The sequence below is a fragment of the Quercus suber genome, unplaced genomic scaffold (genome assembly GCF_002906115.3).
Source record: "Quercus suber isolate HL8 unplaced genomic scaffold, Cork oak 2.0 scaffold_499, whole genome shotgun sequence".
Classification (NCBI taxonomy): domain Eukaryota; kingdom Viridiplantae; phylum Streptophyta; class Magnoliopsida; order Fagales; family Fagaceae; genus Quercus; species Quercus suber.
In genome coordinates, this window is record NW_027069948.1 from 66674 (window position 1) to 79461 (window position 12788).

Below are 12788 nucleotides of genomic sequence, written 5' to 3' on the forward strand. Positions count from 1 at the left end.
AAATTTGGGGTGAAATTCAAACTTCCCCAAACTTTAAAGGAGTAAAATCTAAACACCCTTAAAATTTAGGAGGTAAATTCAAAATTTTAAAACATTAGGAGCGTAAAATCTAAATAATTCCAAACTTCATGAGGTAAAATCTAAATTCTGAAACTTCAGAGTGTAAAATCCAAATACTATAAAAATTTATAGGTGTAATTTGCAATTTACTCTTGTACACACGCATTAATGATCAATCACAATCTCAAATTCGCGATCAGACTTCTATAAAAATCCATCCAAATCCAAATCTACATCTTTATTTTCTAAGCCCAAATTTTTGTTTTTAGAGGCCCAAATAAATTTTCCCTATTAAAACTTTCCAAAGCGTGCAGCAGAAATAAAAAGGCCCAGATCCACACTATTATTCATAAACCTTGGAGGAAAAAAAAAATGTGAGCATGACTTCTGCTAAAACAATCAGGAAAACAAACACTTCAAAGTTCAATTTTCATAATCATTCTTCAACAAGTATTAGACTAAATATCGTTTTCTTTTTTTCACTAAATTATAAAACCTTAAAAAGTAAAACACATCCACACAATATATATATATTGCAAACCTCACAGAAGAGACAATTCATAACACGTAATTCAAACAAACCAACAAGCAAAAAGAGAGCATGGATAAACAAGAAGCCTACATATTACAATAGTACACTGGAGGCTCAGATAGGGTTGACGTTCACGGCTATCATTTGGAGATTGTCTTGTCCACACAACACTTAAAACCAGCTTCTTATATACTTATCAGTCAATCATATAGGATAACCAGCCTTTAGCTAGGAAACATTACTCTATAGTAAACTCATCACATAAGTCCTCATCCTCAAATGGACTGTCCTACTGCCATTAAGCTACACCAGTGCAGTAGCACATAAGATACCTGAAATTGGAGAGTGAGAATATTAGAACACTTAAAATCTACTCATTGCTATCCACTTAACACTATAACACAAACAGAGCTGCTCATGTGTTCATCTACCTATCTTGACCTTTACTATACTATTTGTCCTAGTTTAGTTCAGTACCTTATTTTTATATGCTGAAATGATCCAAACTGCAAAGTTCAGAACTTTGTTTATCTTACTAGACAACAAAATAAAATTTAAGGTCTTAAATGCATGCGTTTTGATCAATAAGGAAGGTGTCTCTGTGTTTCTAGAACAACATATATTTAAATGGCTCAAAACATCTCATATTACCAGAAAGTACAAAAGCTATGGAGCAGCATATTCAACATCCAAAACAATGCAAAGCCATGTTGGCTAGTCTTCCAATGACTCAGACAAAAGAACTTGAGGAGCCAAATGGCAATTCCCATTTGCCCATAAGTTGCATTTAAAAACTGTATGGGATACTCTACTCATGCTCTGTCGGAAACCAGATACAAAGCCTGCTAGGCTGCAGTTGTTAAAATAACCTATGTATCAGGATCAAAATAATTTCCTTCAAATTTTTACTTCTAAGGACTACTTTTTGAAGAGTCCATTGTAAAATTCACAATAACTCTGTAATTACAATTTGCCCAAAATAAGGGACATATATCTAACCCCAATTTATCTGGGCTAAATTTAATTCTCAATACATCAAAGTCAATCATGCAATAATTAAACCATTTAGTTCCAATAGATCAGAGTCAATAATATGATTATGAACAGAAATTTGTGAAGATCACAGTATTCCTTAGAAACTCATCAGTCCACAACATCAAGCCAACTCAAAATGAACCATCCTACTGCCATCAAACTACACTGGTGAAGTAGCACATAAAAAATTAATGCAACGACAGCACTTAAAACCAGCTTCTTATATAGTTATCAGTCATCATATAGGATAACCAGCCAGTTCACTTTGCTCAACTGGCTTTAGCTTGGAAAATGAATATCGCAACACTTAAAACACCACTCATTTTTATCCATTTGACACAATAATATGGACGTGACTGCTCATATGTTCATTAACCGATCTTGACCTTTCTTAAACTGTTGTTCTAATTTAGTAACTTATTTTTTACATGCTGGAATGTTCCAAACTGCAAAGTTCAGAACTTTGTCTACTTTTTTTAAACAACCAGACATAGATAAGGATTTAAATGTGTGTTTTGATCACATAAGGAGATGTGCGTTCCCAGAAGAACCATGTATAGGCAAAGAAGCGCATATCAATTAGTTTTACCAAAAGTAAAAAACACTTTGGAACAGCAAATTCATCATTCAATAACAAAGCAAAGTCATCATGACTAATCTTCAAATGACACAAGCAAAAGAAACTGTGGAACCAAACTACACTGCCCAGTTGCCCACCAAAACAATAAAAGTTTCCTCTTTTTTTTTTTTTTTTTTTTAAAGAAAAAAAAGTAAAAGAAAAATTGTATAGAAGACTCTAGCTATGCTCCATCAGCAACCATATACAGATTGCTAGGCCGCAATTGCTTAAATAGCCTATGAATCCGGATACAAATTTTACTTCGAGAACAACTTTTTGAGGAATCCGTTATAAAATTCACAATAACATCTGTAATTACAATTCGCGAAAAATAAAGATATATATAATATAACACCAATCTGCACAGGGCTAGAACTTTATTCTCTCAAAACAACAAAGCCAAATATTAATGACATATACTTCCTCCTAAAATCAAATAAAATTTATAAGAATGAATATCCATTTGACATTCACACCTATCTTTTATAATTTCTCTAGTTTCGCCCTTAAAAAGTTTTTTTTTTTTTTTTTTTCCAAATTTACAAATCCTCTCTACATCTGACTCTCTATTCTACAATTCATTCTACTAAAATATTATAACAACCCCATACAGATTTTTCTCTCAAAAAAAAAGAAAAGAAAAGATCAGACCCAAAATACTTAAAATCAAATAGAACAACTTATAGAGCTGAGAAAACGAAAGCAATTTTTTTTCACAAAAATTATATAAATCTCACATACAACGCAGATTACCAGGATCGACACCACAGCTAAATATCTGATGACAAAGAAACCCAAAATGCAGCCGGGCAAAAATTCGGTATAAAAAAACGAAGCAAATCCAAATTCCGAGCTACATGCTAAGGAAAAGATACTGTAGCAATTTTCAGCTGAGACATATGAGTAAAAATCCTAACCAAGCTAAAAGGCAATGACCCATCTCACAATTAAAGATGTATGCACCCACGAAAACTACACCATATATATATATATATATAAAACAACACCAGTTTCAAAAGAACAACCAGATCAAAAAGCAATTTCTAAACTTTCTAAACTTCACCATATACATATAAAACAAAAGAACAGTTAGATCTGCATAAATCATATGAATATGTGCATCAACCTGATTCCGGAACAGACAGAAAGATAGAAAAACGACCAAAAAGCAATTTCTAAACTTTTTGGTTCTGTTTTTTATAGCAGACAGATGAGGACCAAAAAGTTAGAGAGAGAGAGAGAGAGAGAGCGACAGTCTATATGGACAAGTCGCAAAAGGCCCAACTGCTTGTTGCACACGCGCTCTTTATTTAGTTACTTTTTAAAAAGTCCATTGTAAAATTCACAATAATAAATGGTTGACATATTTCCTACTAAAATCAGATATAGAAAGAATGAATATTTTGAAAAACTTCCAGAAAATCAAACAGTATAAACATATGCGAAAAAGGAAAACATTCAATTCTCTCTAATAATATTAATCTCACGCCAAGCAATGATAACCAAGATAAAATTAATAAATTAAAAAAACACAGATCACCAAGATAAATAAATCTTCAAAAGCCTTTTCTTTTTTCTGAAGAAATTAAAACAAACAACGGATTCTAAAAGCAAAAATACATTTCATTCTTTTTTTTGCTTTATACCGTGAGAAAATGACGAAACATACCCAAAATATTGTATTTCTAAAAAAAGAAATTATCAATAAATAACGAAAAATACTCAAAATAAAAGTTGATGAAGTTACATAAAGGGACACTTGGATTATTACAGTAAAGTCTGCAAAGAAAGACCACGTACTTTGAGGTCAGATGTTCAGATCCTCGTTCACAATTACATGGCTATTGCCTATTGGTAGCATCAGCATCAGCAACAACTTCAGCTTCGTCATTAGCATCAGCGAGTGGGATATCATCCTGGTAGCCATTACCAACAAAAGCAGGTTGTCTTGCAGTCCAAATGGACCAAATCCTTTTGCATATGCGTATTAACTGTATTAGTTGAACAACAAAGCTGGCAAGGGACCCAACTACTTCAGCAATGAGTTCTAGGACCAGCACTACTTGCTGAATTCTGAAACAAAAAAGGAATTTAGTTAGAATAACAGTAAAACTTTCAGAGCGTGAGTCAATAATGAGTTATGAGGGAAGAAGAAGTTGAAATACTCTCTCACCTATCATGTGCATTTGCCATTGTTGTGCTTATAAATTGGGAAGTTGAAGAAGAAGGTAGAAAATGCCATTGCCAGTGTTGTATAAGAAAGTTAGTAAAATGCCATTGCCAGTGTTGCGCCTATAAAGTGGGAAATGAGATGCCTTTGCAAAGTATCTAATCTAATTTTATGTTGCTGACAATTTTAGCTTCTTCGAAGTACAATGGTCACGAAGCAAGAAATTTAATTTATTCTTCGAAGCACAGTAGTTGCAATGTTTTATGATTTTGACAATTTTAGCAATTTAATTTATTCTCAATTTTGACAATTTTAACTTCTTCGAAGCACAGTGGTCACGAAGCAAGCAAAAGCAATTGAATTTATTCTTCGAATCACAGTGGTTGCAATGTTTTATGATTTTGACAATTTTAGCAATTTAATTTATTCGTGATTTTGACAATTTAATTTATTCTCAATTTTGACAATTTTAACTTCTTCGAAGCACAGTGGTCACGAAGCATGCAATTTAATCTTCGAAGCACAGCGGTCATGGTTGCAATGTTTTATGATTTTGACGATTTTAGCAATTTAACTCCTTCGAAGCGCAGTGGTCACGAAGCAAGCAATTTAATCTTCGAAGCACAGTGGTCATGGTTGCAATGTTTTATGATTTTGACGATTTTAGCAATTTAATTTATTCTCTTCGAAGCACATTGGTCATGCTTGCAATGTTTTATGATTTTGACAATTTTAGCAATTTAATTTATTCTCTTCGAAGCACAGTGGTTATGATTTTGAAAATTTTAGCAATATTTAATTTATTCATGATTTTGACAATTTTAGCAATTTAATTTATTCTCAATTTTAACTACTTCCAAGAACAGTGGTCACGAAGCAAGCAATTTTGATAGGCCAAGAATATGTTGATCCATTGTGATGAATTAATCAATTAATTAGTCAAGTTGATTAATTAGTCAGATTATCATATAATATGCGTGGCACACAAACAAATCACCAACTATGTAAAATGCAGTGGAAAATAAATTGACGCGGTGATTTATTTACGAATTGGGAAAACATACACGGCAAAACCCCACCAGGTGATTTTAAAGTCACCACTCCCGAAAATCCACTATTATCATAACAAAATGGTTACAAATAAAGGAATTTTAGTATCTTATACCAACTTACAGTTGAACCCTTATCTCAATACTCAATTAGACTTGCTTTGTAATGACAATCTCTCCTTTCAATGCACGGCTCCCAGTACATGACTAACCAATCGATGCGCGGATCCTAATACGCGACTTAATCACCAACTTGAGAAAGATGTTGGCTGCAAAGTTCTTCAATTCATCACATGAAAAAGATCATGAAACTCTTTGGTTACGAAATCCTACAGTGTTCAAACACAGCAGCTTCTTCAAGAGAAAGATGAACTAAGGCAAATTTTGTCTCCGGTCACAATTTCCATGAACAAAACTTTGCTTCACACTTGTGTAACCTTTGACGGCCCTTAAAATAATCTTTATATATGTTTAGTGTTGTGAGAAAAGAAAGTCTATACACATGCTCATGGATTGGAGTGAAATCAGCTCTGAAAAACTGAATTTTATAAACCTCGATAGATAGCTTATCGGTCAAGAAGCTGTCGAGCATTGGGCTTCAGCAGCCTTTTAAATCTTGAGCCTGTTTGTTTAGGCGTATTGGGAGAGCTAAACGCCCGTTTCAGAAATCGCAGAAATCATGATACGTTTGGCTGGGCGAAATTTGTGGGATTGCGTTTTTGAATCAGCAGATTTTCGCGTTTCAGGAAAGGCAATTTCCCGTTGCGATTTCGATATCGTGCGATTTGCAAATCGTGATTCCGCCAATATTTTTTGCTGAAAACCAAAAATAGCCTCCAATCCTCTTCCTTTACAGTTGCGTCTCCAGTCCTCTCCCTTCACCATATATATCCTCAGTCCACTACCTCAACGCATCAGCTTCTCAAGGATTGGTTCTCTCTTCAACGTTTCTGCTCTGCTCCGTGTGTTGTCGTTCTTCATCGCAATTCCAGGTAACTATTCTCCATTTCCCATCTTTGAATTTATGATATAGTTTTGGGCTTTTGGCATGTTGGTTTACACTATTTGAACTCAAAATATTAGAATTCAGAGATTTGTTGTTGTTGTTTTTGTTTTCGCTCTGCTCCGTTTATCGTCGCTCTGATCCACCCATTACAAAATCTCAGTAGATAGGGACAAATTTCTAGTTGATGTTCAAAGGAGATATGGATTTTGTCTTCTTAGCATTAGATAATAGCAATTACATAGTACGATGAATGTTTGCCTCAGAAGAAAATGTTGGAACACTGCCCTCTGTGGTTTGCTAGTTTTTGAATGTTTGCCTCAGAATAATCTTTTAGAAAAGATAAAATGAACTAAAATTCATGTGTTGTCTTTTGCTCATGCATCTTAACTTTGCTTGGACACTCAAATTTTAGTGGCCGTAGTGATATATTAGATTCTAATGTGGCATTGCTTACCCTGTCTTGCATTTCAGTTGAATTTTTCCTTTTGAGTGATTATTAGGGAAATTCGGTTGGGTTTTGTGCATTGAGTGGCTGTGATAAAAATTAGAGTTTTATGGTTCTGATGTTAACACAAGTTAAAGTTTTTGGTGTCCTGTTGCCATTGTGTGTATTAAATCTTATGCAATCATCTTCACATGTCTCTTCCCTTGCTAATAGTGCTGGAAATAAAAATCACATTTTCGTATAATCTTAGTCTTGACTCATCAACCAACTTATCAATTTGTCTGATTCAGGAATACAAAACACAGCCAAAGAATTTCTCTCCATTTTAACTTTGTCACCATTCTCTATTTATCAAAGCTTTTGAGCTTATATAATTTATCACACAGACCATTTGTAAATAGACAGTCATCACACAGACCATTTGTATTAACCATATTTTATCACATAGAAACAGTTATTGTAAATAGATCATTTGTATTAAACCTCTTTTCTATGTTTATAACTGATAAGGTATCAAACTTATGTTTTTTTTAGATGGGTAAGCCATCCCAAAATAGCTCAAATGTTAGAGCTCAATGGCCATCAAGAGTGACAACTATCTTTTGTGAAGCTTGTGTGGATGAGGTATTTAAGGGTAATCGACCTAATACCCACTTTAGTAAAAATGGTTGGACAAATATTATAGCAACTTTTGAAAAGAAAACTGGAAAGGAATATCCTAGGGCGAAGTATAAGCATAAATGGGATAGTTTGAAGAAAGATTGGGTACTTTGGAATAAGTTGAAGGGAAGTGAAACTGGATTGGGATGGGATGCAGCCATAGGAACAATAGCTGCAACTGATGAGTGGTGGGAGAGGAAACTAATGGTATGTTTTGTATAACCCATTGTACATATTTTGTATTAGTAGGTAAACCATGCTATTTGAGTTATTAATGAAAATATTCAAAATTGTAGGAGGTTCCTGAAGCTGCAAAATTTCGAGAGAAAGGTTTGGAGAATATTGACTTATTAGACATTATGTTTAAGGACATTGCGGCCACAGGAGATTTAGCATGGGCCCCCACTTCAGGTGTGTTACCTGATGATCTTGAGACACCTAAGGAGGGGTTAGGAGATACTTCTGCTGACTCATCTTCTCAAAATGGTGATGATGACGTTCATGAAAATGAGACTCCTAACCTCACACAACCATCTAACCCAACACAAAAGAAAGGAAAGAAGCGAGTTTTACCATCATCCACACAGAGCAAAGGGAAGAAAGGAGGAACGGCATTACAGTTGTCACAACAGCTTAGTCGTATCTGTGATGTTGTGGAGTTAAGGAACTCAGCTTTTTCAGTGGAGCCAAGTAGTACTATTCGTAACGTCATGGAATGCGTGTGCACCTTAGATGGCGTTGAGAAGGGTTCCGAACTCTACCTCATGGCAGCACGTATTTTTCAAAAACGGGAGAAGAGAGAGATGTTTGTCGTGATGGAAGAACCATATTTACAACTTCAGTTTCTTCAAGAGGAGGCAAGATTGTTAGGAGGGCACTACTTTGGCACTTAGGGTGTTTTATGTTTTATCCTATGAATAATGTTTTATGGAAGAAAGATGTTTAATGTTTTATTGTTTTATGCTTTGAATAATGTGGCTGTTAGGGAGGTCACTACTTTAGCACTTAAGGTGTTTTATGTTTTATCCTTTGAATAATGTGTTATGGAAGAGAGAGATGTTTTTAATATTTTATTGTTTTATCATTTAAATAATGTGGCTGTTAGGGTGTTTTAACTTGTTGGGTTGTTAGGGTGTTTGAATTACAAAGATAGAAGCTTGGCTGTATACGTCAAAGAACTGCATTGTTTTAGCCACTGCCCTCTGTTATTCTTTCTTAACTTCTATCCCTACACATTTTAAATTCCCCACATGCTTTGTTTTATGACGTGCTTTTCTATATTGATTCAATAGTCTGGTTAGTGCAGACAAAATCTCAACTGTAAGTGCTACATGGTTCATACCAACAGTTGAAGTATTAGTTATAAATTTCAAAGACACTAATAAGAAACTCTAAAAAATGCTTTACTATTATTAGTTTGTCATGTGACATTGAATCACTTTACATGTAAATTTTGATGTTGTTTGTTTGGTTGATACTATTTTGGTTCTGCTGCATCACTACCTAATGTTGTTATAGAAAGGTTGTTTCCTAAATGTTCATATTTGGTGACACATTGTTAATTGTGTTCTAGAAACAATGTTCCATATTACCTTGTTCATACTCTCTTATGTGTGTTATTGCAGCTACTCATCGAGAAACTTGCTTTTTTTTTTTTTTTTTTTTTTTTTAAGTAACAAGAAACTTGCAGTTCTGTACAGGAAACTGACATTTTTCACACTTTATTGATTAGTATTTTTCCAACTGACATTTTTCCAATTTTATTGATTAGTGTCTGCTCTAGTCTTGTCTTTAATAACAAATACAACTTGCTGCCAGCTTTGTCTTGGGCCACGACACTCCTTATTATTATTAATTTTTTTTTAAACACTATTCAGAGTTGATTTTAGTGCATAAATTAAGCTACTTTCCAACTGATCAGAATGTTGCGTTTGGTGTCAATGTGCTTAGAAAAATCTGTACATTTCTTCTAAGTGAACGCAAAAATTGCTTTCTTGTTACAAATAGTGTTTTTTTAAATAGTTTGTTAGTTGATCTTTCTTGAATTTTTTCATGTATTTGAGTTAGTACTGGTGCAGGTCTCACCTGCTTGAAGGAGAGAATAAAATGAGGATACTCAAAATTCTGCAGGCCATTTGGTTCTAAACTTCTACTGAGTGAAAACAGACAGTTTGGGAAGATTAGACTTGTATAACAGCCTTGAATCAAAAGAGAGTAGCTACAATCATTAGGGAACTATATCATTAAATAGAGAAAATGGCAGAAAATAGCACTTATTGAATCAATACAATCCATTTTCTCATAACTAGCAGAAAATAGCACTTCTTGCATTGATGATGATACTTGCAATTTGTTGTTTGGTTGTGAAATTAGTTGTTTGGAAAGATATAGAAAGAATACTGTGGAGTGGGATTGGTGAGGAGTTTAAATTTTATTTTGTGGACTGGAATGTGGTTTGTAGCCGTATTAAGTGTGGAGTTTTGGGAGAAGTTGAGCTCTTCCTTTGAGCTTTGTTAGGGAATGGTGAAGAGTGGTTTTTAGGATTTATAGAGCTGGGTAGGGAATGGTGAAGAGTTTGCTTTTGGCATGATGTGTGGTGTGGACTGAAGAGGTTGCACTGCCTCTTCCCAGAGACATCTCGAAGCAGAGCTGTATAGTAATTTACTGGGGAAGGCTGAAGTATAAAGTGGTGAGAAAGCTACTTGAGAGTGAGAGTGCCAAGAACTAAGGCTCTAATAACCCTTTTTATTGTGTTGAGGAAACTAAGTAAGATGTGGGGTCCAATTAGTTTGGAAAAAATGGGACAAAGCTAAAGACAAATTGGTGACCCTTCTTTTTGCTGAATAATTGGTGACCCTTTATTGATTAAAAATTTGTCTCAACAACCCCACCATAACCACCATGTTGAAAATTCTACTGTTAAAGTGTTAATTACATTATCACGGGGTAAAGAGAAAGGAAGTTTGTCTTTGAGTAGTTCTATTTCATTGGTATTGTTCTGTGTATAGTTCTATTTCATTGAACATATCAATGCTATATATGAAATACTGTAAGGTGCTCCTAGAGTTATTTTGATTTATCCAGTTATTATTTTTTAAATGTTTAATCATTTTCTTTATTGTGATTTATCTAATTTATTGTTATAATATTTTAGGTGTTATTCCTATGGATTACAATGATTATATTGATAATAGTGATGAAGATCATTCTTCTGATGTGGAAAACGATGAATATGATGATGAGGAATTATATGATCTTGCTATTGCTGGATGTCATGTTGCAGTGACATATTATATGAAATATATGGATAAACAACCTTGTACAGATTCTGAACAAACTGGCTATATGTGGTTGATGGATTGTTTGAAGGGTAATGAAACAAAATGTTATGAAATGTTTAGAATGAAGCCACAAGTTTTCCTTCAATTGTGTAATGTTTTACAACATACATATGAGCTTCAGCACACAAGACATATAAGGCTTGAAGAGTCAGTAGGTATATGTTTAATGATACTTGGACAAGGAGCTTGTTATAGGATGGTTCAAGAAAGATTCCAACATTCTGGTGAGACTATACATAGACATTTTCATAGAGTTCTGAAACGCCTTAACATAATGTCAATGGATATCCTCAAGCCTTCTGACCCTACATTTAGTGTAGTTCCAAGACATATACAGAAGAATCCATTGTACATGCCACACTTTCAAGTATTCATTTCATACATTCTAATTTGTTTCTAATATTTGTTAGGATTATTTCCTAAGTATCTAAACTTTATATTCTATTTTAGGACTGCATTGGTGCCATTGACGATACACATATTCAAGTTGTTGTTGGAGACGACAAGAAAGCTTCATATTATAATAGAAAGGGCGTGACATCTTTTAATGTGATGGCAGCATGCGATTTTGATTTGCTTTTCACATTTGTTCTGGCTGGATGGGAGGGTGCAGCACATGATACGCGAATTTTCTTAGATGCTATCTGTCAACAATCTGTCAACTTTCCAAAACCACCACCAGGTATATGCTATTTTTATATATTAAATATGTATGAAGGATATTATTTATGTACATCTTACATTTTTTTTTTTTCCCTTTTACTAGGAAAATATTATTTAGTTGATGCTGGATACCCCTTAAGGAAAGGATATTTGCCACCTTATAAGGGACAGAGGTATCATCTTTCAAATTTTCGACGAGCTGGTCGAGGGAATCACATAGAAGAGAGGTTTAATTATGTTCACTCATCACTTAGAAGTGCAATTGAGCGAAATTTTGGAGTATGGAAGAATAAATGGAAAATTTTGAAGCAAATGCCACCTTATGACATTAAGCACCAAAGAAGCATTATAGTTGCTACTTGTGTTTTGCATAATTTTATTAGAAAACATGATAGGGAAGATGAGGGATTCAATTGGGATGACCATGGCTTGGACAAACCAAGAAGCAATAGTAGTGGAGAAGGTAGTAGCAGACAGGCAAACGTTGAAAATATACAAGATGAGGAGATGAAATTTGTTCGTGACAAAATAGCTCGATCCATTTGCGGGTTGTAAACAATAATTTTATTATTTCTGTTTTGGTGTTTTGGTTTTTAATTTTTGGGGTAAGAACTTTTTTATTATTATAATGGATTGTCTAGTATTGATATTGTTGGCAATTAACATTTTAATATAATTATTTTCCTAATCAGTTTAATATCTTTTTCTTGATGAGTTATTTTTTAATATTTTAAATTTGATAAACTTCTCTCCATGAATTTCAACAACAAAAAATCATTATTGTTGTTATTATAAATGTAATTGTTAAGCTCAATTGCATATTTTCAATAATAAAAAAAACACTAATCACAGGAAAAATGACAATATAACTTTCAAAAAATAGTTAAGTCCTTTTTTGGAATTTACACTCAAAACAGCTATTTTTAAAACAGCTTATCCAAACGTTTAATATGACTTTAGAAATAGAAAACGCATATTTTTATATTTTTACCAAACACTTATCTGTGGTTTTTAAAATGGAGTTTTTAAAACGCACGTTTTAAAAACGCTAGTTTTTAAAACGCACATTTTGAAACAGCTTATCCAAACAGGCCCCTTGACAGATACTAGCTATCGAACTAGCTGTTGAGCTTTAAAATCCAACACTTCTTCACTTGTTTTTTGGATAAACTTGTATGGTTGTGATATTTGAACTTGAAACCTTGTTC

General features: G+C 33.7%; 2 protein-coding genes and 1 long non-coding RNA gene across 3 annotated transcripts; 2 read left to right on the plus strand and 1 right to left on the minus strand.

Moving 5' to 3' along the window:
- Nucleotides 1–459: 459 nt before the first annotated feature.
- On the minus strand, nt 460–3351 carry LOC112017155 (uncharacterized). The gene is made up of 2 exons (XR_002883437.2): nt 3164–3351; nt 460–924 (listed from the first exon to the last, which is right to left on the minus strand). It is a non-coding gene; the product is annotated as an uncharacterized LOC112017155 (long non-coding RNA).
- Nucleotides 3352–6333: 2982 nt separating this feature from the next.
- LOC136063211 (protein ALP1-like) lies at nt 6334–12208 on the plus strand. Its single transcript, XM_065763248.1, has 4 exons — nt 6334–6457; nt 10731–11284; nt 11368–11599; nt 11684–12208. The coding sequence occupies exons 2-4, from the start codon at nt 10742–10744 to the stop codon at nt 12133–12135; spliced, it is 1227 nt and encodes a 408-aa protein (XP_065619320.1). The 5' UTR covers nt 6334–6457; nt 10731–10741; the 3' UTR covers nt 12136–12208.
- On the plus strand, nt 7451–8649 carry LOC136063205 (L10-interacting MYB domain-containing protein-like). The gene is made up of 2 exons (XM_065763235.1): nt 7451–7783; nt 7873–8649. Exons 1-2 carry the CDS (start codon nt 7451–7453, stop codon nt 8467–8469), a joined length of 930 nt encoding a protein of 309 aa, XP_065619307.1. The 3' UTR covers nt 8470–8649.
- Nucleotides 12209–12788: the final 580 nt, after the last annotated feature.